The following is a 24,689-nucleotide window of genomic DNA, read 5'->3' on the forward strand; positions in this document are numbered from 1 at the left end:
CAAGTTCCTGCGGGGTTTTTTCCCTTCCCCCCCCTTTTTCTAAGCCGCTTATCCGCTAAGCCGCTAAAAGCCGCTAAACCGCTAATAGCGTTAAGCCGCTAAGCCGTCAATGGGCTTTCTTCGCAAGACGAAAAAACCGCTAGACGAAGAGACTCGCGGAACGGATTCTTTTCGTCTTGCGAGGCACCACTGTAATATGTAGTTCAGCAGCAGGGAGACACATTCCTAATCAAGCACCATCAAAGTGTGAGAGCAGGTGTGCCCCCCATATATTTCTGAACTACAACTCCCATTAGCCCCAGCCTACTTGGCCAATAACCAGGGGTGATGAGAGTTGTAGTTTAGCAACATCGGGAGAGCAAAGTTTGCTCACACTTCACTTAGAACCTCAGTACTGTTAGGGAGTGGATGTGATGTGACGTGCTCTGGATGGAATTACACTCCCTCTGAAGGAGCAGGTATGTCATAGTTTTAGGGTACTTCTAGATCCATTACTGTTGGCTTGAGGCTCAAGTGGCCACAGTAGCACCAAGTGCCTTCCAGCAGCTTTGACTGTGGTTCCAACTGTGTCCCTTTCTGGACAGAGGCAACTAACTTGTCTTTGCCCTGATAACCTCTAGGTTGGACTACTGAAGTGCGGCCCTTTAAGACAATTCAGAAACTGTAGCTGGTGCAGAATGTGGCACAACTGCACTGGCTACCAATTAGTTTCCAGGCTTAATTCAAAGTGCCGGTTTGGACCTATAAAGCCATATGCGGCTGAGGCTCTTCTTCATGTGACCCATCCACAGGCAACAAAGAGGGTGGCTGTATGAGAATAGGCCTTTTCAGTGGTGCTTCTGTGGAATTCTCTCCCTAGGAAGACATTCCCACTGCCACCTTTATTTTTAGGTGCCAGGCAAATACTGTCCTGTTTATGCAGGCTTTTGGCTTTTAATTCAAAGGGTTTCAGGAACCTGTGGCCTCTTTTGGTATTGTAAAATCTGTTAACACCCGTCTCTTATTTTATAGAACCATTTTCAGGCTTTTATTGGTTGCATTTGTTCTAATGTGTTTTAATGTAAGTCACTTTGGGTCACTTTTGACCCAGTGAATCAAAACAGCAACATATGTAGGATCCAGGCTGTTAAGACAGCCCCCGTTTTCTTTTTCAAAGAAAACCAGCAACAATAAATACTGGGATTCAAAAATCTATGAAGGCTGCTTCTAATAACTCAATTAAATGACTGTCTTTAAACAGCAGACAATCCACTTCACTCCTATTCCACATCACAAGCTGCTTTTGAAGCTTCACTCAGTTTCAGAAGCCGTTTATCACTGACAATCTGCTTAGTGGACAAATATGGGCAAGCCTTCCTAGAGGGAGATGAAGGTACGACTAACTTGCTAGTGTGTCAGGAGCCAGCAGTAAATCACACTGTGCGAGTTAGAGTTAACAATTAGCAAACACACAATCTGCAAAGGAGTGTCAGGCCTAATGAGCGCAGCAACCCATCTCCAATAGGTCTTGCCCTCCATGAAGCAGTTGCTGAGACTGAAGATCCCTGCCTCCCCACAACTGCCTAAGTTCATTCCTCTCCAGGTTTTTCCCCCAAGCAATCGAAGACTGTGTCTGCATGCTACCACCTCTCCTCTGCCCTTTTCATGCCTCTTCCCATTCTGGGAGACAAGTGGAGTGAAGATTTTGTTGCAGTAGGAGGAGACACTCATGACTCTTCACTAGCCTCTTGGCCACCCTCTTCTGCTTCCATCTCTGCTTCTGGACTTCTCTCTGCCACAGACTCTCCTTCCTCTCTTAGCCCTGTTACCTCCTCAGCATCTGTCACAAGCATAGGCAAACAGCCCTCCAGATGTTTTGGGACTATAACTCCCATCATCCCTAGCTAACAGGACCAGTGGTCAGGGATGATGGGAACTGTAGGCTCAAAACATCTGGAGGGACGAGTTTGCCTATGCCTGATCTGACACCTTCCAGTCTTCTTCCTGTGGCCACTGGTCATGGTCACAACATCACTCCCTAGGCTCTGAGCCTTCTCCCCTTGGTGTTTCCCCAGCTGGTACCTCCCACTATTCCTCTGTGCCCAACCAGTCCATGACACAATGTCACACAAGAATCACAGCACATCTAGCTCCTGAAGAGTTTTGTAATAATATTACTGATAAAGGTAAAAAGGCAAAGGACCCCTGGATGGTTAAGTCCAGTCAAAGGAGGGGCTGTGGTGCTCATCTCGCTTTCAGGACGAGAGAGCCAGCGTTTGTCCACAGGCAGCTTTCTGGGTCAGCATGACCAGCATGACTAAACCGCTTCTGACGCAATGGGACACCATAATGGGAGCCAGAGCGCACAGACATGCAGTTTACCTTCCCGCCACAGTGGTACCTATTTATCTACTTGCACTGGTGTGCTTTGAACTGCTAGGTTGGCAGGAGCTGGAATAGAGCAAGGGGAGCTCACCCAGTCAAGCCGATTTGAACCACCGACCTTCTGATCGGCAAGCCCAAGAGGCTCGCACATTTTTCTTCAGCTCTTGAAAACAAAAGTTCTGGTTTAATATTCTTCCTAGTCACTAGCGGTCTGAAAAAAACGGTAACAGGGAAGGAAACAAACCAACCACTGGCCAGTTTTTGGCGCACTTCCCTAATATTCTCCGTGAATCTGCAGCTTGCCTACTTCGCCATTTCAAAACTATGAGAAACTGAAGCCATTGGCTGCAAGTTGGGCTTCTGCGAACATCTGCCCAGAAGCACTTTGATAGCTGCACCCGCCCTTGCCCAAATGAAAACACCGTTTGGAAACCCTATAAAATGCATGCATTTTATCGAGTGGCTAGTTTTGCTGCCTTGGAGCGAGCCAGTCCATTTGCTCGTGGGGAGGACCTGCCCGTCTTCCGCGAGCGGGGGCACTGACCCCCTGGAGGTGTGTCGCTAAACATCCGTGTGACGCATTTAAAAACCTTCGCCAGCCCTTAGCTTCTCCGTTGCCCCCCCCCTCCACCCTTCCCACCCCCGGCGTCGCAGCGGCTGATGGTTCCTTCCTGGCAAGCCGTGGCCCTAATTGGCCAGGGCCGTGATTTGTTTCCCTTGAGGAGCGGCTTGTGGGTGGCCCGGCCGTGACTTTTTTCGCTCGTCCCCTGGGCAACGGGACGCCGCCGCTGATTGGAGCAGACGGAGCAGCGACTTGAACCGGACGCTGGCGGGGGCGTGGGGAGCAACTCCGGGGCCGGCAATGGGCGCGAGGAGCAGCAGCAGCAGCAGCAGCAGCAGGTGAGCTGCCCGCGCGCTAATTAGCGGGCGCTCCAGAACTGCGCGGGGAAGGCGAGGAAAGGGCGTCCAGCTTCGCGTCGAAAAGTTGGGAAGGGCGCGCATTGCCAACGAAGTGCCCCAGCTGCTGCAGCTGCAGCGCCACCGCCGCCTCCTCCTCTGTGGACGCCGGACTGGAGATGGAAGAGGACGAGGACGAGACGGCGCAGGAGAAAAGTTTCGCGGAGGACGCGAGGGCCCAGTTCGTGGGGCGCCGCGTGGCGCACTTGCTGAAGCTGAAAGACGACAAATGGAGCCAGTTCCTGGCGGAGGAAGACAACCAGAAGCTCCTGGAGGACTTTCTGGAGAACAGCCGCCTCACTTTGCTGGCTTTCTGCCTCCCTCTAGCAGGAGGGCTGGCAGCTGGGACGAAGGTAAATAATGGCCGAGGTGTTTGGGTGGGGTTTGCAGTGCGCCAAGTGGACTGGTTTCTCCCTTGCCTCCTGTGGGCTCCGTCAACACCCAGCCATGTGGATGTGTTTGGTATGGGTGACTTCCAAATCTCGAGGCCCCCCTGGGGTGCCAACGGGAAGAAAATATTGGGGGGGGACAGCTAAGCCCCACCCCATATAATAGATCACATGTCGTGGGGCACACACACCATCTGAATGGCATTTCCCATCAACTTTCAGGGGTGTCGACCCCTCCAATATTTTATTGGGGGAGCTGAAGGGGCCTTGGCTCCCATGGAGCCATTCTAGAAGATGTTAACTCCAAAACTCATCAGGTGTTGGGAAAAGGTGGTCGTCAGGTATGTCTGTACACAGACCTGATGTTCCACTATGTACACATCTCATAAGATTTTTATTTTTTATGTTGATATACTTGCGCTATAGGACTATAACTTCAGATTGCTTATACACAAGTTCTCTATGTGATTGTACCCATGTACACAGTCACTTTTTTGTGAATTGGGTTGAACTGACCATAGTCCACAGTGGACTGTTGTCATTTTCATAAGGGGGGGGGGCTGCTCAGCTCAGTCAGTAGAGCATGAGACTCTTAATCTCAGGGCTGTGGGTTTGAGCCCTATGTTGGGCAAAAAAGATTCGTGCATTGCAGGATACTGGACTAGGTCCCTTCCAAATGTATGCTTCTGTGATTTTATGATTCTATCCCACCCAACCTCCAATGACAAAAAATATTGCTGGCTATTGTGGGCCTACCTGTGGGCTGTAACCACCTGCAACCTGTTTGTTTTCTTTACAGCATCCATACATAATGAAGAAAATTGTTTTGTTTAGTTGTGGGGACTGTTCCTGAGAAGTTTCTAATTCATAGTTCTTACTTCAGAATGACTTTGCATTATTTAACAGTAATCCCTAGACTAGAGCTATGTACCACTGGTCTGTCAATATATTTCCATTTGGTTATAAAAAGTGCACAGGTAATTCATTGATAGAACCTCATGTTCAGTGCTGTAATCCTGTCTGGTTGCCCCAAAATATAGAACACCTTTCCTTTGAGACCTGCTAAAGCCCAAGTCTAAGCTGTTTTTGGAAAATGTTGTAAGACTTTTGTGCCTGAGCTGGTTTTTTATTTATTAACATGCAAGTCTAATTTATCTGTTGCAAACTATAGTTTTATTGTGTTGTTTCTGTATTGTAACTCACCAAAAGCCTGAGCAATGTTACAGGTTACAAACTCAAACAAATGCCAGTAAGTGTATAAACAATGTAGGTGCATTTTCTGCCTGTTTGCTGAAGAGCATGTTTACTTATTTGAGAGACATTCTCTGCTGTAGTAAAAATGCTATTGTGTATTGTATGTAACACTTGTTAATTTGCTGAGAAACTGAATTTCAGAAAGATTTGTATTGGTAATTGCTTCCATGTGATTCACAGCTTTCAAAAGCTTCTTTTCACAACTTATTTATCACAAGCTGTTAACTTGGGTTGGTTATGCTAAATTATCTCACCTTGACTTTACATGAGGTATGATTGCAACTTGGATGGTGATGTAACTGCTGAGTTATGATACCAGTTCATAGGGGAGGGGAAGTGAAGTCTAATACAGTGGTACCTCGGGTTACATATGCTTCAGGTTACATATGCTTCAGGTTACAGACTGCACTAACCCAGAAATAGTACCTCAGGTTAAGTACTTTGCTTCAGGATGACAACAGAAATCGTGCTCCAGCGGTGCAGCAGCAGCGGGAGGCCCCATTAGCTAAAGTGGTGCTTCAGGTTAAGAACAGTTTCAGGTTAAGAACAGACCTCTGGAACGAATTAAGTACTTAACCCAAGGTACCACTGTACTTCTTTCCTACTGCTGTGTCTGTGATGAGAAGGTTCATGGTTTGATTATCTGGAATTCTCTTTTGTTCTTGGTTTATTTTTTACTTCAGATTTGATCTTCATAACAACACACTTACTTTATAAATTTAGCTGGGGAAGGCCAAACAAAACGAGATACAACTCGTATCAATATGTTGCAACTAGAGTTAAAAGTTCTGAATTTCATTATAAGACAATTATTTTAAAACCATTGCATTGCACAAATAGAACAAAAATCAAAGCAACCCACTACAGTAGCTAATAATTTTGAAGTATGCTTCATACTCTCAGCAATATGTAATAAATCTGGATCAACCCTAATTAAATAAGGTATCCAGATTAAAAAGGAGTTTACTAATTAGGGTTGGTTGCCATATGTCCTCTTTTTGCAGGACACGTCGTCTTTTTCATGGGTATGTAAAACAAGTCGTCATAGAGATGCATAGTTAAAAGTAAAAGTCGGCAAATGTTTTCTTTTTTGCTCTTCAAAATATGGCAATCCTAAAAGTTTACTTTATTTTTCAAATTTATTACTCTAACATCAAGGTTATTAGTGTTTGTATACTTTGGTATAAATTGCTTCCATAATGCTGCATTGTGGGGAAATAAATGACCAAAAATAAGTTTTCATACATAGATTCTCTTTCAGTAGAGCAGCAAGGCTGTGACTAGGGAGACAGGGAATCCAGCAGCCCTATACACACACACACAAATAAAACACACATACACACACACAGTGGAAGCTCCAATCCAGAAGCATATAAGCACCACAGCAGGATATACAACCACTAATTCACTTATTGAATCTTCTGTACATCGTGCAAGTTTGCACATCATTCCAGTCATCAAAGGGCTTTTTTTTAGTTTGGGATACATTTCAGCTGTCCTGGAAAACTTGTGCCCCATAGTTTCCAAAGTTGTTTATGGAAGGCCTTTGTCTTTCTACCTACCAGTGAGCTGAAGCCCCCCCCCCCCGCTCTTTTGTAGTCTGGCACAGAACCACTTTCTTTGTTACTTTAATGACCCATTACCAAGAAACTTGTCTGGCTATTCCAGCAATTGGATTCTTGTGGCATCCAGGAATGAGAAGGGACTCTGGCATACAGCCTACCCTTACCCCCTCCCAAAAAAACCCCCACAACATTATATAAATTATCAAATGAATGAGTACATATGGTCACAATTTATTCACTTGAGAATTGTAACGTATCTTTCTGGTTTAGATACCCAGCGGCATGAAACAAAAAACCGTTTGTATTATGAAGAACACAGACTGCGTTGGAGCAGAAAACTGCAATGAAGCCCTCAAATTTGCAGAATTGTCTGGAGCATCTATGGAGCATGTAATGATTTTCTTAGAAGAGGTACTTCTAGCTTATGTTTTTCTTCGTAATTTTAACTTCTCAGTCTTTAACCACACTACACCAAATAGATGGATTTCAATCCTCCCCCAAACTTACAAAAGGGTGGGAAATCCTTTGTAACATCTGATTTAGATCAAATCAGTTTGACAAGGATGTTGGTTAATCGGTTTTATGAAGAAGGGGTAGCACAGGCCCGTAGAGCTGGGGGGATGGTCCTTCAGGTAAAAAACAAACAAAACCAGGTGTCTTTTACCTGAATATTCAACCCTCCTTTTTTTCCTTGTAAAGTAAAATATAAGGAAGAGTATGCAGACAGTAACACCCGGTAGCTCACAAAAGCAAACAGAATTTTACACATCACACTGACCATTGTTTAAAACGAACTATGGTTTAATGTGAAAGAGCATGTTGTTGGCATGGTGTATAAAATACCTTGCAGCTCTTCCCCCACCCTGCTGCGCTTCTGTACAATGTTATCATCTGAACTTGATTTCATTGTTTGTTTCCCCCAAACAATCCTAGAGCAGTAACCAAGGTTTGTTCTTGGCTTACTGCTAGTAGTTTGCTTAAAGAAAACCATGAATGAGCCCATGCCGGGAAGATGCAACAAGCCAGCCTCTGGTTTGTTTTGTCCGCAGCAGAAGGGGGAAGGAGTGATGTGACAACTTTTCAGCACTCTGCCCCAATGTGCTGCACATTCACATTAAACCATAGTTTAAAACCATGCCTTGTTGACGACACAGGAACCAGGTCATTGATTAGGATTTCTGCTTCAGGGTTTATTCTGGGGGAAGTCAAAATGTCATTAATGAAGACTTAGTTTTCTCATAATATGTTGTAGAGAGCATTGTCCTTGCATGCTTTCCACTTAAAATGGCAGGCTGGGGTAGATGTTAATGAGAATGGCTATTTGAGAGCAAATTTACTTGTTAAATAAGTAAATAGTGCTTTTGCACTATTGATTACTCTTAAAAGTTCCCTCTATCATATACAAAATTGGTGATAGCAAATGAAAAGGGATCCTTTAACCCCAGTTATGGAAACTTATACCTGGTGTCCCCTCTGTAGTTTTATTTGTGGCAGGCAAGAACTTTTCTAATGCCCATGGCTTTTCAACTAATTCTTAAATACTTTTTAGAAGCTGAGAGTTTTACTGTGCAGCTCAGCCTGTAGGCTTTAAGTGCTCTTGGTGTTTTGTTTTATTATATTGTTTATAATTTTTATGTTCTGAACTGCCCTGGGATATACATTATGAAGAGTGGTATATAAAAGCTCTAAATAAATAAATAGTCTCCATGTTATTCCTTTATTGCAAGCAGATTGGACTACAGACTGGAAATAAAAGGGTGAAATGGGATTTAGCAAGCATTAAGTTTAACCAGCAAGTTTGCATTTAGCAAACATTATCACTATGGGAGATGTGTAGCAACAAGCAAGTGTATGTGAATGTAGTGGTTACAAATCATATTTATAGTGCCACTGTGGCTGTTTACTTAACTAATTTATTGCACAGAGATCAGCTGAGAATTTCACAACAGCAGAAATGCCTAGTCAAATATTTAATGTAAAGATCTTGCATTGCTCAACATGCTTTTGATTATTTCTTACTAGATACCTGTCCAAAGTATTCATGCCATGTTGGGGTTTTTTATTAAAAAAATTCTTTATTTAAAAAAGACTCAAAAGTGTGAAGATAAGAGACAGAAATGCTAGCCATTTCACAATCAATCAAGGATCTTCGTTTTCCTCATTATCCTCATGCAAAAACCTGACACTTCCTAGAACATACTACAAAGAGTAAAACTGGAGCAATTTGTATCTCTATCCCTAATTCCTTTTTTAAATATAATAAATTACTCAACACCATCTATTAGTTTCCAGCTATTCAACACTTGTGCATATTCCCCTTTACCATCAAAGATAATTTTCCTACTAATTAGGTTTGATTTACTTGACATTCAAGTGTTCTTCCATGACCTAATGTACAATTTTTTTGCCATTGTTTTTATAAAGCCATGCCCAGTATAATCCAAAATGTAGCAGGATGGGCCTGAAAAAGAAAACATGTTGAGGCATGTCACTAAGAAACTGAAAGTGTTGGCTAGGTTTGAAGCTTCCCACCACCCCTCTCTGCAATGCATTTATATTAGGCTTGGCATATTTCAAAAAGTAAAAACCAGGACACCTCCAAAGTTGTTGAGCTTTTTAAAAACTAAAATGCCAAAAGAAACATGATTGACTTGCCTAATACCCAGGACAAAGGGGCGCATTTCGGAAATTCCCCCCGGACGTCAATTCCGCCTTTGAAACCCAGGGAACATACAGATGTATGGCAGCCATAGTTTATATGTTGTGTTTTTCCTCTATCCCACCACTGTTTTCTCACTTCTTTCAGGTTGTACTGCCCATTCTTTCCAATAAGAAAAATAATGAATCGTGGCCACATGTTGTTTCCCTGGACATGGAACGGCATGTAGAAATCATGAAAAATAAGGCATATGTTATGACTGGAGCTATGTCAGGAAGAACTCTCCTTCCCATTCCAACAGTTGCAAGAGAGACTGAGTTGCATGAGATATGTACTGAAAATAAGTAAGGAGACACTCTCTCTCTCTCTCTCTCTCTCTCTCTCTGTGTGTGTGTGTGTGTGTGTGTGTTTACATCAAAAAGAAATACATTTTGCTTCATGTTTGTTCAAGCAGAAGGTAAAACATTTTGGTTGAATCCTTAAAAAGTGCCAATAAAACGTGAGTGGTGGGAGTCACCTGTAAGTGTGAGATGTACAATACCAAACAAAGCAATGTCTTTGGAATGTAATTGCAATGAGTGAAATAATGGATGTATTGATTACTGTATTATTTTTATTTTTATTTTTTTTAGAAAAGCACAAATTACTAAAGCCTATTTTACGCCAACATTAATATGGTATAGCGATAATCGACGTTAGATTTTATTTCACAGAAAAATAAGTTGTTGTTTTTTAAAGGCAGATTTTATTAAACCATTAACGGTGATACCTTTTTAAAATTGCAAAATAAGAGTTTGAAACTGGATGGTCACAAAAACAATATGGCTTACAATTTGGTTTGCCAAATCTGAACAAATTTGCCTGGTTGGACACTATTCATTTAGCATAGGGGTGAAATATGCTGGAAATGGAGTAGAACAGTTTTTAGTGTAAAACAGCACTTCCCAATGTAAAAGAGAGACTGTTCCAAGATGAAAGACAGGCAGAAAATGACACAAACCAAAAAATGTGATGGAGGGGTTTACAATGCTAAGCAATATAAACTGATCTAAGCACAAAGTCAGGCAGGAATATAGAGTAGTTAACATGCACTGTAAAATGTCACTGAATTTAAGAATGTGGGAATCCTGCCATTTTCCTATCTTGCAGGCAAGACTCTTTCACAAGATCAGTACTGCATGCAATAGAATCAATGGTTATCAAGTGGTCACATCAAATACAAGACACTGTGGGAAGGAATTCAGCTGAAACTCTTCTTCATGGCTTTCACTCAGATCCTCAGGTTGAGCTAAAGTTTTGGGAAGAAAGAAAGGATAATCTCTTGTGCATATATGACCAGGTAAGCAATTAGCAATTCATGATCATTGTTGTACTTTTATATTTGTATATAACGTGAGTTAGAGCTGAAAATTTGGATAGTAGTTTTTAACTTGTAGATACTGCCAAGCAAGCTGAAGTTTGTTGTCTGTGCTCTGGTAATCTCTAGGTTAGATTACTGCAACATGTTATATGTAGGGCTGCCTCTGAAGATGGTTTGGAAATGTCAGCTGGTGCAGAATTCAGTGGCCAGGTTGCTCACAGGGGCAAGACGGTTTGAGCATATAATGACAATCTTGGCCTCACTGCACTTAGTTTCTGGACCCAATTCAAAGTGCTGGTTTTGACTTATAAAGTCTTACACAGTTCAGACTGCAATACCTCAAGGACTGCCTCTCCCCATATGAACCGACCCAGACCCTGCAGTCATCATCTGATAGCCTTCTTCAATGTGACCCCTCCACAAGAGGTCTGGAGGGTGACAACATGAGAATGGGCCTTTTCTGTGGTGGCTCCCTGTTGTGGAATGCTCTCCCCAGGGTGGCTTGCCTGACAGTCATCTTCAGGCGCCAGGCCGCAGGCCTCTATGAGGAGGCTTTTGGCCTTTAAATATCTGTGGCCTTTAGAAGTGGGTGGGATTTTTTTTCAAAAAAAAATGTATTTCTCTTTCCTCTTGGTTTTAATGTACCCATGTGGGGTTCATTGTCTGTTGGTTTGGTTGTATGTCTGTTGGTTTGGTTGTAAGTCGCTTTGGGTTGCCCTGGGCAAGATAAAAGTGACTTACAAAGTGAATAAAGGATAAATAAATTGTGACTACAACTTCCATTATCTTTGAGCGTTGTTCAGGCTGGGGCTGATGGGAGTTGGATTCTAGCAACATCTGCAGGGCTTCATATTCCATAAAAAAGGTAAAGGGACCCCTGACCATTAGGTCCAGTTGTGGCCGACTCTGGGGTTGCAGTGCTCATCTTGCTTTATTGGCCGAGGGAGCTGGTATACAGCTTCCAGGTCATGTGGCCAGCATGACTAAGCCGCTCCTGGCAAACCAGAGCAGCGCACGGAAATGCCGTTTACCTTCCCGCCGGAGCGGTACCTATTTATTTACTTGCACTTTGACATGCTTTTGAACTGCTAGGTTGGCAGGAGCAGGGACCGAACAACAGGAGCTCACCCCGTTGCGGGGATTCGAACTGCCAACCTTCTGATCGGCAAGTCCTAGGCTCTGTGGTTTAACCCACAGCACCACCCATGTCCCTTCATTTTCCATACCCCTGCACTAAACTACAAGAGAATATTATATTCACCAAATACCTACAACTAGTCAGGTTTCCCAGGGATAATATTCCACACTTGGGGGGGGGGTGCACCACTGAGAAGGGGGAGGCAGGGGAGGCCCCTAGAGCAAGACTGCTGATGGGCTTTAAAGAATGGCCGGGTTCATAAAGATGCAGATGGTCTGTCAGATACCTTGGTGTTAACTAAGCCATAGCAAAGTTTAAAAAATGAATAAATACTAGTGACCCATGTTCTAAGGGACCAGTTCCACTTGAAACATATTTTGAACCAACTGAAATTGCTTCAAAGACTGCTCCACATGCAGTATATAGCAGAAATTAGTTTTGATTCTTACCTGGGAGTGGATACCTGTGGTAGATATAACTTTGTCCAGGAGGGGATATAGCAAGTAGAACCATGTACTTGATCATTATGTTAAAAAGGGGCTGTGGTAGTTGAGATTTGGTGCAATAAACTTTCAGCCCCAAGACTCAACATTTTAAATAATTTTCTGGCCATCACCTTCAAGGGTATGATTTGTTAGGATTGGAAATTAATTTTCAAATATATATCCAATGATTTGTGAAACCCTGCTGCTTGGTCTGTCCAAAGTTTGTTTATTTGAACACTGCCAACTGCATTTTGTGATAAAACGGATTCTTAAAACATACTGGATAGTTGCTGGAGATTCATTGTTCTGTTCTAATTCCAGCTTAAGAGTCCCATCGTTCAGAAAATGATTAGGATCTTAAAAGTGAAGATGAGCAGCTATTATCCCACTTTTCAAGACATTTACAAGGAAGTAGAAAATGGTAAATTTCTCTGAATGAAATGTGTACATTCTGTATACGTTTATGCTTTCGTGTTATGGAATAATCCATAATACTTCTTGATGTATTGCTGCAAGCATTAATTCCCTGCCTGCGCTTTGGGACAGCCTTAGATATCCTCATAATTTATATGTATAAAGTTTGGATATTTTTACTTCCATATAAAGCAAGATAAAATGTTTAAACAATTAGATTAACACAGAGTGTTTTGTAAACATTATTTAGAGACTGTTCCATGTGGTAAAACTGTTACTAGGTAGTTTTACTTCTAACATAAAACAGTTAAAGTTTGTCTATTACCCAGTTGGTCATGTTTTACTATTTTGTTTGCATATTGATCAAATGAAATGTCAATGAAATCTCATAATGCTTGTTATTTTTATAGGGCACTTTATTCCAAATGTACAAAGAGTTCAGCAAGTGATTAACCTTGCATGGTCCTTACTAGGCGGGCGAATATTCTTTCTTTTACACTTTGGAGGAAAGTATCAAATTTTGTATTTGAAAGTTAATCTTGTGTGTAAACAGCCACCAGGAGAAATCATTCTCTTGCATGTTGGCCAAAATTCATTAAAGCAGCTAGAATTTCTTCACAGATTTTGGAAAGTGTTGGCCGTTAAAGGTGACACAGGAAAGCAGTGCTTCACTTTCATTTTTTGATGGGGCGTTTTTTTTAAATCCCCTAGATCGGAATAGATTATCACTTCCTTCCTAAACTGAGAGTAGCTGAAAGGAAACTTGGTAGTCTGTGATAACTAGTTTGGCATTCTAGTATTCTGTGATTGGTTGGTTCATGTGTTCAATAATTAGGTACACAGCCTGTTCTGGGAGAGGTTGCACTCCCCCTAGCTCCCCGCTAGAGCCAGTGTGGTGTAGTGGTTAAGAGCAGTAGACTCGTAATCTGGGGAACCGGGTTCGCGTCTCCACTCCTCCACATGCAGCTGTTGGGTGACCTTGGGCTAGTCACACTTCTCTGAAGTCTCTCAGCTTCACTCACCTCACAGAGTGTTTGTTGTGGGGGAGGAAGGGAAAGGAGAATGTTAGCCGCTTTAAGACTCCTTTGGGTAGTGATAAAGCGGGATATCAAATCCAAACTACTATTCTTCTTCTTCTTCTTCTTCTTCTTCTTCTTCTTCTTCTTCTTCTTCTTCTTCAGAAACCTGTCACTGGAGTCTCTAGTGACTAGGAGTGCTTATGCCTAGCTTACGCACTTTGTGGTTGAGCAGTGAGTGTATCCCCCTTTCTTCCACTATAAAAATGACTTCATATATGAAATAGGTGTTCCATACTGATGCCCTATTAGGAATCTCAGCTAAAGCAACCATGACAAATGGCCACTCAACCTCTCCTTAAAAACCTCCAATGAAGGAGAGCCCACCACATTCTGAGGGAGTCCGTTCCACTGTTGAACAGCTCTTACTGCCAGAAAGGTTCTTCCTGAGGTTGAGTTGGAATCTCTTTTCTTGTAACTTGAACCCATTGCTTCAGGCCCTGGCCTCTGGAGCAGGAGAAATTGTTCAAGAGTTCATGGGGAATGCTGCTTCTTCATATGTGAGGTCAGCTGAATGGTGGATGGGAATGGTGATGCTTGCTTTTCTACTTTGCAAAGAGGAATGTCACAGAGAAAAAAAAAATGTGTGAATTGGAGTAAAGCATTCAAATTTATCCTAAACACCATGCTGCCCCACTGTTGGGAGATTCAGCAGGCTTTATTGTAGGCACAGGGATTGCTTTTTATGCCCTTTTTGTAGAAACTCTCAAAGTGTTTTTATCTCCGACTCACCGCCAGTTACTATACTTGATTCTTTTCTTTTTCTCAGCACTCATTGAAGCCCAGGATATTGAGCTTTACCTGCGACCTCTGCAAAGACATATTCAGCATCTTCAAGATACAGAATTTCCAAAGATACATATTTTAATTCCCCCTTTGTTCCACACCATCTGTCTGATCTGGAGTCACTCCAAGTTTTATAATATGCCAGCAAGAATCATATCTCTGCTGCAGGAATTCTGCAATCTTCTCATTAGCCAGGTAGTACAAGGTGTGAATAGAAAACTAGATAAGCATGAAAAGCATAAATGCCTACTCAGGAGTAGTTTTATAGATTTCAGTGTGTCTTTCTCCCAGGGAAATGTGCATAGCATTTCAGCCTTAGTCAATAAGAGTCAATCAATACAGGAGAATTGTTTAGACAAGAGAGTATAAATTTATCTGGTGTTAGTTATTTTTTAGCTCCCATCTCCCAAAGTATTTATCATGAATTTTCCAAAGTCCCAAGATACTGTTTTTACAACTAAAGCTATATAACACACAAATAATTATAGTCATAAATTCTGCTATTTTATGTGCTCTCTATTAAAAATACAATACGCTGTTTGTCTGACAAAGAAGCGGCATTCTTTAAAGATCGCATAGCTTTTTACAAACTGTTTTTCATGTTGTCAGCTGTGTACAACATCCATTTTTAATATATTGTTAATGGAAATTGCTTATCAGATAGCAAAACTGTAATGGCAATATCTGCTAAGTTCAACACCACAGGGGATTTATTAGTGAACCGGTTTACTGCTAGGTTACTTCATAGTCTGACATCGATAAACTGCCCTAATTGTAAAAGAGGCAATTCCAATAACTTAACAGAACTCTTAACTCTGATCTGTAAACAAAATCTCTTGGTGCATCGACTGTTTCAGTTTTTCTGCTTTTTCCGTGCCAGTACCCTAGCTTCTACCTCTCTTGGGTAAAGCAGCAAGCATAGGGACTATATAGATAGGGTGGTTGCAGAACTTAAACTCCAGATTGTGGGCAGCCTGGCCTTTGCTGGCAGAGACGCCATCAGAACAGAAAAGAGAATGTCTGTCTGTCAAGAAAGCCCATTGAGATGCATTGCATATGTGCAATATACAGTGAGGGGGGAAGTATTTGATCCCCTGCTAAATTTGCCTGTTTGCCCTCTGACAAAGAAATGACCAGTCCATAATTTTAATGAAAGGTTTATTGTAGCTGTGAGAGACAGAATAACAACAGGAAAAACCCCTCGCCGTGTTTGGAGGAGGAGGAATGCTGCCTATGACCCCAAGAACACCATCCCCACCATCAAACATGGAGGGGAACATATTATGCTTTGGGGGTGTTTTTCTGCTAAGGGGACAGGACACCTTCACTGCATCAAAGGGACAATGGACAGGACCATGTATGGTCAAAACTTGGGTGAGCACCTCCTTCCCCCAGCCCAGGGCATTGAAAATGGGTCGAGGATGGGGTATTCCAGCATGACAATGTCCCAAAACACACGGCCAAGGCAATAAAGGAGTGGCTCAAGAAGAAGCACATTAAGGTCCTGGAGTGGCCTAGCCAGTCTCCAGACCTTAAACCCATCAAAAATCTGTGGAGGGAGCTGAAGGTTCGAGTAGCTACACATCAGCCTCGAAATCTTACTGTCTTGGAGAGGATCTGCAAAGAGGAGTGGGACAAAATACCTCCTGAGATGTGTGCAAACCTGGTGGTCACCTACAATAAATATCTGACTTCTGTAATTGCCAACAAGGGTTTTGCCACCAAGTACTAAGTCATCTTTTGCAAAGGGATCAAATACTTTTCCCCCCTCGCTGTACTTGACTGTCTTCATAGACCCCACTCTATCTGTCACGACCGTGGGTAGTTCACTAGTTAGAGCAGTGTCTCCCCTCCCAAAAAAAGCTGGTTGTTGGTTATGCTGTAAGCTAGTCATGGCACATACTGTGATAAACTGTAGCAAGCCAATTATAATATCAACCTGATGGTTGTGTGATTAACCTCCAATGAAATTTTACTTGCAATGCAATACACTCGCAGTGAAAAGATGTTCACAGTTGAGCTTATGTATGTAAGAAGCACATATCTACTACTTGGAGTAGACATGAAGGTTTTGAAAATGTACAGAATATGTTTGACTTTTTTTGCTAAGTGATGTCAACAGACTTCACCTTCATTTATATAGTTGTGTGTTGCTGTAAACATACTGTCTTTTAAAATACTACAATGGCACTACCTTCCTGCCAGTAGCTCTTAGTTTTCGTTTATTGGTGGTACATTTTAAAAATATTATTACTTCCTCTCTGTAGGCTATATCATACCTTTCACCAGAAGATATTATGAAAAGAGAAACGGAAGAAACTTTGGAACAAGTGCAAGAGGCTCTTCGTACTTTAAGAAGTTTTAAGGATAACTTTTTTAGCCAAAGGGAAAAAATTGCAACCTATTTCGCTAATAGTGAAGAGGTTAAACCATGGGATTTTCAGCCAAATATGGTCTTTCTTAGGTTCAATATGTTTCTAAACCGCTTGGAAAAAATAGAGGTATTTCTTACCAACTACTATCATATCTACCAATAGTACAGTTATGAGTAAACTACATAGGAAAATCTACTGCTGCTTCTTTTAAGTGAAGACGTTCCTTTACACACGTTGGTAATGCCATATATAGAGACATTAATGATTAGCTTTTAGTTTAGGATAGATTCAGTCTTCCCTGAAAGCTTTTTCAATTGGAACTTCACATTAAACTAATGGCAGAAAACCAGTGTGCTCTTTGCAGTAATACTGTTCTGTTGTTTGCCCTATTTATGTATACTTAGAAATGTATCTCACTGAATTAAATAGGGCTTGCTCTGGTTAGGTGTATATAAGATCTAGGCTTATTAAACTGAGGCAGCAGCCCTGCACACAAGGGGTGAAGAACCTCAGGCATGGGGGCCAAGGTCTGTCTGGCACTCAGGATAGTTCCCATGACACACTTCTTACCAGTCCTACTCTTGGACTCTCCTGAGCTGCTTTCAGATGGCTGGAATGTATCCTTAAACATTTATGCTGTCGTTGGCTTGCCCAGGTGGAGGATTTAAAGGTGTGTACGTGTAGAAAACTGACCTTTGCGTGCCTGGAATGTAAGATGTTGTACAATCACATCTGTTCCTCCACCCAATTTTGCCCCAGCCACTTTGGTTCCCCCTTGCCTGCCTCCCCCCACCAGCATACAACCCCTGGAATATTGAGAATATGACTGTCTGGGCAAAGAAGGTTCTCACCCCATGTTTACCAGAGAGTAAGTCCAACTAAAGTCAATGAGACTTACTTCTGATTAGACAGGAATATAATTGCAGCGTGAACATAGATATGATGAATGTAATGTTCATAATTTATGTGGCCCAGGGAGATGCACTAAGCCAATGGCAAAGAAAGACACGAAATGGGTACCAAAGGTGACGTAGAAGGTCACTTTTGTTCTTAAAAACCCCAAACCCTGATGCATTTAGAGTTACAAAGCCCTTCCTCAATGCTTTTCCTCCCTCCCTTCAGTGCATTCTCTCTCTCTCTCTCTGCAAACTTATTGATGCTTCATATTTAAACAGGTTCACAGAGCAATCCTATGCGCCATTTACATGGGGAAAGGAGTAGGGATGCCACTGCTATATTGATAGAAAGACCCCCATATTCTAACGCAGAAGGGGAGGAGGAAAACACACAACCAGGAAGTCCAACCCCTCCCCCCCAATAAATCACCTCTGCCAAACATTCTCCAAGAGTTTCTTTGTGGATAAACATCTTTGTGAAAGAAACCTCTGGTTTCTGGCTATGGGGATCCTTTTCCCCCCCACTTCAGTTGGTAGTAGCAAACATATATAACAGTATATATACAGTAAGTGTGTGTGTATATATGTGTGTGTGTGTGTGTGTGTGTGTGTGTGTGTGTGTGCGCGCGCATATGTATATATGTGTGTGTGTGTGTGTGTGTGTGTATATATATATATATATATATATATATATATATATGCAACATGCTTTTCATTCTAAGTTAAATGTGGAATGCAAGGTTGTAGAGCAACACACAAACACACAAAATTAATTTTCCACTGTGGCAGGAATTGTGGTTAATTATAACGTTTATTGTTTTAGGATATTTTTGTTACTACGCTTGAGTTCGAGAAGCTGGAGAAACTGGAGTTTGGTGGAATCAAGGGGAAAATATTGAATGACCAAATCTGCAAGTTGAATGAAGAATTCATGAAGTCTTGCAACATTTTTAAAGAGCAGACATATGATCCCTTAGATTACAACAATGTGGTAATATAGCATTTTTCATATTTGCGTTTGGGTGTTGTTTTTAATCCTAAAGAAATTGTAAGACTATACAGTGGAAACGCATGCGCATCATGGTAAGCTCATAAGCCATTCCTTATCTTGCACGAGTGAATCGTACCTGGTTTGCTCCTCTCTACTAGCATTCAGAGGTGACATCCCATGATCCCTGACTTAGAGTTACATCCAGTTGTTGTAATCATTGTTTCTTTCACCAAAATAAGCCATGATAGGTCTAGGTTTGTTTCTGTCTCACCAATCATTGAGGTTTGGAGCAAAACTGACCACAATCCCACCAAAATGCTAAGCCAAGGATCGCGTTTTGTTTGCTCCTAGCTCCGTTGAGCAAACTTGGTGCAATTTGCACATTTATTATAATCCATGTTATATAGCTTGCCACAAGGATGGGGAACCTCAGTGCTGTGAGCCAAATGTAGCCCCTCATGGCTCTCTGGCCCTTGAGACTCTCCTCAGGCCCTGAGCCATGGTGCTCCCCTTAACAGCCCTTATTTGCACTATCTGTCTTGGCCTGGCTGGAATGTGTCCTTGAATTCTGATGCTTCTTGCTTGCCTGGATGGAGAGGTAAATTTTGCATTTGTTTCTCTGACCACTTTTGCCTCTGGAACTATCTATCATGGGTATATGACCCACAGAAGGAAATACAGTAGTACCTCGGGTTACATACACTTCAGGTTACATACGCTTCAGGTTACAGACTCTGCTAACCCAGAAATAGTGCTTCAGGTTAAGCACTTTGCTTCAGGATGAGAACAGAAATCGTGCTCCGGCGGCGCGGCAGCAGCAGGAGGCCCCATTAGCTAAAGTGGTGCTTCAGGTTAAGAACAGTTTCAGGTTAAGTACGGACCTCCGGAACGAATTAAGTACTTAACCTGAGGTACCACTGCAAAGGCTCTTGGGAGAAAGGTTTCCCGCCTCTTTCTTACTGTGACGTGCAAACCTAGTGTCTGGAAGGGAAGCACAACGTAGAGAAGAAATTAACCAATTTAAAGCCTGATCTAAGAATGTTCACAGTGAGAATAAATTGTTCAGACTTGAGGCATGTATTCAATTAAGCTTGATGCTCTTAATCTCAGGGTTATATGTTCAAGCTCCCTATTGGGCAAAAGATTCCTGTTTTGCAGGGGGTTGGACTAAATGACCCTCATGGTCCTTTCCAACTCTACAGTCCTATGATTCCATAAAAGTTTTCAGTAACTTTACGCTGCTTTCTTCCTCAAGTGTGTGTTCTTGGTAATTCGAATGTCAGTTTTGACAATAGGGTACCAAGTTTAAGCTCCTTATCCATATTTCATATTTTGAAATTTTTACTCTGCCTTCTATTAATGAATGTTTGAAATAGGTTTTGTATTGTACTTGAGCAATACCTGTCAATTTTATTTCACTGAATGCTGTTTAAAATTAATATATGGTTCCTTGGAAAACATCAAACACATTCACATGTTTTATGCTACTCAGAACTGATGTGCAGTACAGAAAGTTTTCAAACAATTCTGGTTTGGATCTGGTTTACTTTTTAGCTTAATAGTTGCTCAAGTGTGAAGGGACTGCAGATAAAAGAAACCTTTATCTGTGCAGCTTCGATATTGACGAAATGAAAAAGTAAAGCTAAGAACTAACCAGTTATTCTTTTCTTGTCATCACTATACATTTGTTTTCATTCACATTATCAAGAACTGTTTGTCTTTGGGTTTTGGAATGAATAAACTAGGAAAAAGTGAAATTAGAATATTTATTTCCTTGTCTAGGGAAATGTTGTTGTTTCAAGTTGGGTTTGGGGCAGGAGAAAAGCATTCAGATTTATCACACCTGCATTTTGAAGCGATGCTGTTTGAGGAGGGAGCCGTATGAATTTTTTTTGAAGATGATTGCTTAGGTCATCTGATATTGTGGTGGTTCTCTCAGCAATTAAATCCATGGCAAATTAGCTACAGGTTTCAGGCAGAGAATCAAACCTAAATAGCTTGATCCTATGTACATAGTGTTACGAGTTTGGCAAGGTGGGGGTGGGAAGTGGAGTAGGCTGCATGCCAGTAACCTTCTAATCTAAGTAAGGATTCAAATTCCTGGAATAGCCAGGCTAGCTTCCTGACAACACAAAAAGCCAGACTATGGCTTATTCCCAGCAGTGTCACAGGAGTTGCCCCCAATTTCAGCAGCATGCACTGTGGTTTGATGGGATGTGTGAACCAGGATATGTTTGAGGAAATAGCAATTCCAACCTACATTTTTGATTTTGTATGTTGTCCTAGATAACTCAGTTTTCAACAAAGAGTTGTGATCTGTGCTCCATGCTCTTCTCTCATGTGTGGAGTGTTTCAGGTGCAGCTATTTGGGTGCACTTGTGCTTAAAGGTAAAGGTACCCCTGCCCGTACGGGCCAGTCTTGACAGACTCTGGGGTTGGTGCGCCCATCTCACTTAAGAGGCCAGGGGCCAGCGCTGTCCGGAGACACTTCCGGGTCACGTGGCCAGCGTGACATCGCTGCTCTGGCCAGAGCCAGAGCCAGAGCCAGAGCCGCACACGGAAACGCCGTTTACCTTCCCGCTGGTAAGCGGTCCCTATTTATCTACTTGCACCCGGAGGTGCTTTCGAACTGCTAGGTTGGCAGGCGCTGGGACCGAGCAGCGGGAGCGCACCCCGCCGCGGGGATTCGAACCGCCGACCTTTCGATCGGCAAGCCCTAGGCGCTGAGGCTTTAACCCACAGCGCCACCTGCGTCCCCACTTGTGCTTAGAGTTAGGCAAATAGCTCTAACTGAAGTAAATGAGACATGAACAGCCTTTGAGCCAGATTGCAGGCTCAATCACTTGGAGACCAAACCAAACAATAGTTAACAATATTGCAGTGAAATATTTCATTGCATTACATTCTATAATCACACAGAAATTACTGTTGTGATCAAAAGCACTTAGTTGCTGCTGCTGCTTTACAAAAAGCATATAGAATACTGAGGTTTTTTAAAGTTACTGTTTATGTAGCAAAGTCTATAGACAATAAATAAAACTGCGCTAAATGGCATCTAAGAGTTTGAGTCATTGCTTACTCTATTGACGTAAACGGTAGCATATTTGAACAGCAGGTATTGTTGGTTGGTACAGCACGATAAAGTAACAGAAAAAGGGAACTGCAAGGCTTGTTAAAACTTGCTAGAATACTAACTTGAGATAAGACAGGTGGGGACTGTTGTTAGTTGGCACCAATCCAGATTAATCTGCTTGGACACCGTCTAGCAAATGTTAAATCCCATAAAGTCCCATTGGGACTTTATGAAGTATTTAAGATTTTGAGCTTTTCATTTGTGCTCTTTGGAGTGTTGATTGTACTATCACTTCTGCAAATGGACCTAATAAAGAACTTTATCCTGCCTTTATCTGGAATTCACTACAGCTGTCATCCTATCCATGTTTGTTGGGGGATACTAAGACTTGCTGGTTGGGCTAGGGTTTGGCAGTATGATAGGATAATTTACTTCAAGGAACTTCAGACAATGATTTTAAATCAGTACAGTGGTAAAACAAATATACTTCACTGCACATTTCATAGTTATTCACTTCATTTTTGGCTTGAGTGGTCTCCATAAGCAGGCCCAGTTTCGTCGCTTATGTCCTACATCTTACAAGACATTTTAAAAAAGATTTCCTTTAAAATCTAACTGGTTGTAAATTTGTATTCCACAGGAATTTGAAGAAGACTATGTGGATTTTAAACACAAGACTCTGGAGTTTGAAAGACGCCTTGGATCAATTTTTTGTGTGGGATTCCTTGATTGTTCAGGTTTGGAATCAGCACTTAAGGTCAGTTATGAAGGGCTTAACAATGAAAATGTTGCTTCAATCTGTTGCCACTATTTAGAACCATTACAGTAATTGCAATATCAGTTTGTGGGTGGAATGTGCAAGTTACTATGAAGGGTGTAAAAATTCAGTGGAAAAACTACCAGTATTTTAATACAGGGTGGGCAGTGCAATCTTTTATAGGTCTACTAAGAAGTAAGCCCTGCTGAATTCACTGGGACTAACTCACAGGTAAATGGTATTAGGATTAGAGCCTCAATATGTATAACTTTGTATGCATTTCGGCCCATGAATTGTCATAAAGCCTATTTGTGAATATGTCAGTAGATTTGCTTAATACTGACTAGAATTGAAATAGTTGCTTTAGGAGAATCTTGTGTAATGTACATTGGGACTTTTTTACCTTTCGCTTTTGAACCTTATGAAACAGCTTTTTAATTACCATTACCATTGCAGGGGTGTAGGAGGCAGCTGTTTGAGGAACCCAAATTTAAGTATTCACACCTGCTCTTGAGATTCAGGCAATACATCAACAATAATAAATTCAACTCACACGAGTTGAACTGAGAACTGAGATAATTTAGTAGCTCCCGTTTGATGCTTGGCATCTTGCATAATTTGGTCATCAGGCACTGCCAGACACTTTGTACTCTTCAAAAGAAAAGTAACCTTTTCTGGTATTGATTTTATATGTCAGAATTTTTTAAAGGCAAGCATGCACTATGTTTAGCTTATTTAGTCTATGGCTATAAGAAGAATAGTATTTGCAAACAGCATATTTAATGTTAACGTTAAGGCAGAAATTTGGTGTGGAGTGGTCAGAATATAGAGCTACTGCCTGTATTTAAATGCAACATAAGATGGTGTGTGTGTGTGTATGTGTATATAGATATAGATATAGATGATATAGATATAGATATATAATATCTGCTTCCCTTTGTCACTAAAACATGCTTTCACTTGGAATAACTTATGTATAATTGTAATTACCGAACTTTTTCGTGTATAAGACAAGTTTATTTTCTTTTAAAATTTTGCTAAAAAGTGGGGGTTGTCTTATACATGGGTAGTGCATAGGGTGGACGTTTGATTGGCAGCTGCCATGGCTGTCAGTGGCTATTGGGCATGTTATTTGTTGCTGCGTCAATGGCTGGTGTTGATTGGTTGATGCTGCAGCAATTGGGCAGGCGATTGGCAGCTTCTCCCTGTGAGGGGACAGACAGGAGGCGGATTTTGCGATGCGTATGGGTGGGCGATTTTCGGCAATTCCCCCTAAAAAAGGTCAACAACCCTGGTTAACCCCCCCCCCACAAGCTCGACAACTCTGTGCCATCTCCCCCCATTATCTTAAATCCGAGTCCCAAAAAATAGGGGGCATCTTATACATGGAGGCATCTAATACACGGGAAACTAAGGTATTTTGTACAGTACTTTTTAGTAGCAGATGCAGTCAGTTAATATTCACATTGGGCCAGCTGGAGTAGAATTTTCTAGATAATAAACTATAGTTTGTTATGCCAGAAACGTGTCAGACCAAAATTTCAATTCTGACACTTCTAAATTTCTGTGCTTGGTTATCTGGAAATAGAATTAAATTCTGTATAAAGTCTCCATTTATTTATTTTTAAGTACCAAACTAACCCATATTTCCAGAAACATCAACACAATTCTGAATCTGTACAAATTAACCAAACTGCATATATTCCCTTTTCTTCCATTGCTCATAATAGGTATGTATGCTTATTGTTTTTTTCTGACCAACTTATTATCTCTGGTTAAATAGGAAAAAGCAATTAAAGCAATAACCAGACCTTTAGCACTTTTGTGACATGCAGATTTTGCTCCAAATTTTCTTTAATTCTTGTAGAATATTCTATTTTGGTTTATTATAATGCCTCTTTCTGCATTGAGAAAATTGGATTTGTGTAACTGGGAAATCTGACACTGTCTTTTATTTATATAGCTTCTAGTGATTTTGGGATATTTTCTGGATAAGCCTGTTATTGCAGACATTTTTAGCAAAAATTACAAAATTTTACTACAGATGTTTGATGAAGAGTTGGATAATTGCAAACACTTCTATGATGAGCACATTAAGCAGGTACATGACACCCTAAGTGCAAAATGTTCCATGTTCAATTTCCTCAATC

General features: G+C 41.5%; 1 protein-coding gene across 5 annotated transcripts in view; it reads left to right on the forward strand.

Annotated features, from left to right (window-relative positions):
- The first annotated feature begins 3,357 nt into the window (after nt 1-3,357).
- Nucleotides 3,358-24,689, forward strand: part of DNAH11 (dynein axonemal heavy chain 11) — a 152,436-nt gene continuing 131,104 nt past the window's right edge. Inside the window, exons 1-10 of one of the 5 annotated variants that reach the window (XM_079947877.1) lie at nt 3,358-3,674; nt 6,800-6,940; nt 9,336-9,532; nt 10,338-10,527; nt 12,493-12,592; nt 14,431-14,642; nt 16,715-16,948; nt 18,542-18,709; nt 22,423-22,539; nt 24,503-24,640. In XM_079947877.1, coding sequence (XP_079804003.1) covers nt 3,441-3,674; nt 6,800-6,940; nt 9,336-9,532; nt 10,338-10,527; nt 12,493-12,592; nt 14,431-14,642; nt 16,715-16,948; nt 18,542-18,709; nt 22,423-22,539; nt 24,503-24,640 — 1,731 coding nt within the window. In that variant the 5' untranslated portion in view covers nt 3,358-3,440. Of the gene's footprint in view, nt 3,675-6,799; nt 6,941-9,335; nt 9,533-10,337; nt 10,528-12,492; nt 12,593-14,430; nt 14,643-16,714; nt 16,949-18,541; nt 18,710-22,422; nt 22,540-24,502; nt 24,641-24,689 lie in introns of those variants that run through there. The other 4 variants (XM_079947878.1, XM_079947880.1, XM_079947879.1 and 1 more) reach the window with 4 other exon arrangements.

The sequence above is a fragment of the Podarcis cretensis genome (assembly GCF_951804945.1).
Source record: "Podarcis cretensis genome assembly, chromosome: 12".
Lineage (NCBI taxonomy): Eukaryota > Metazoa > Chordata > Lepidosauria > Squamata > Lacertidae > Podarcis > Podarcis cretensis.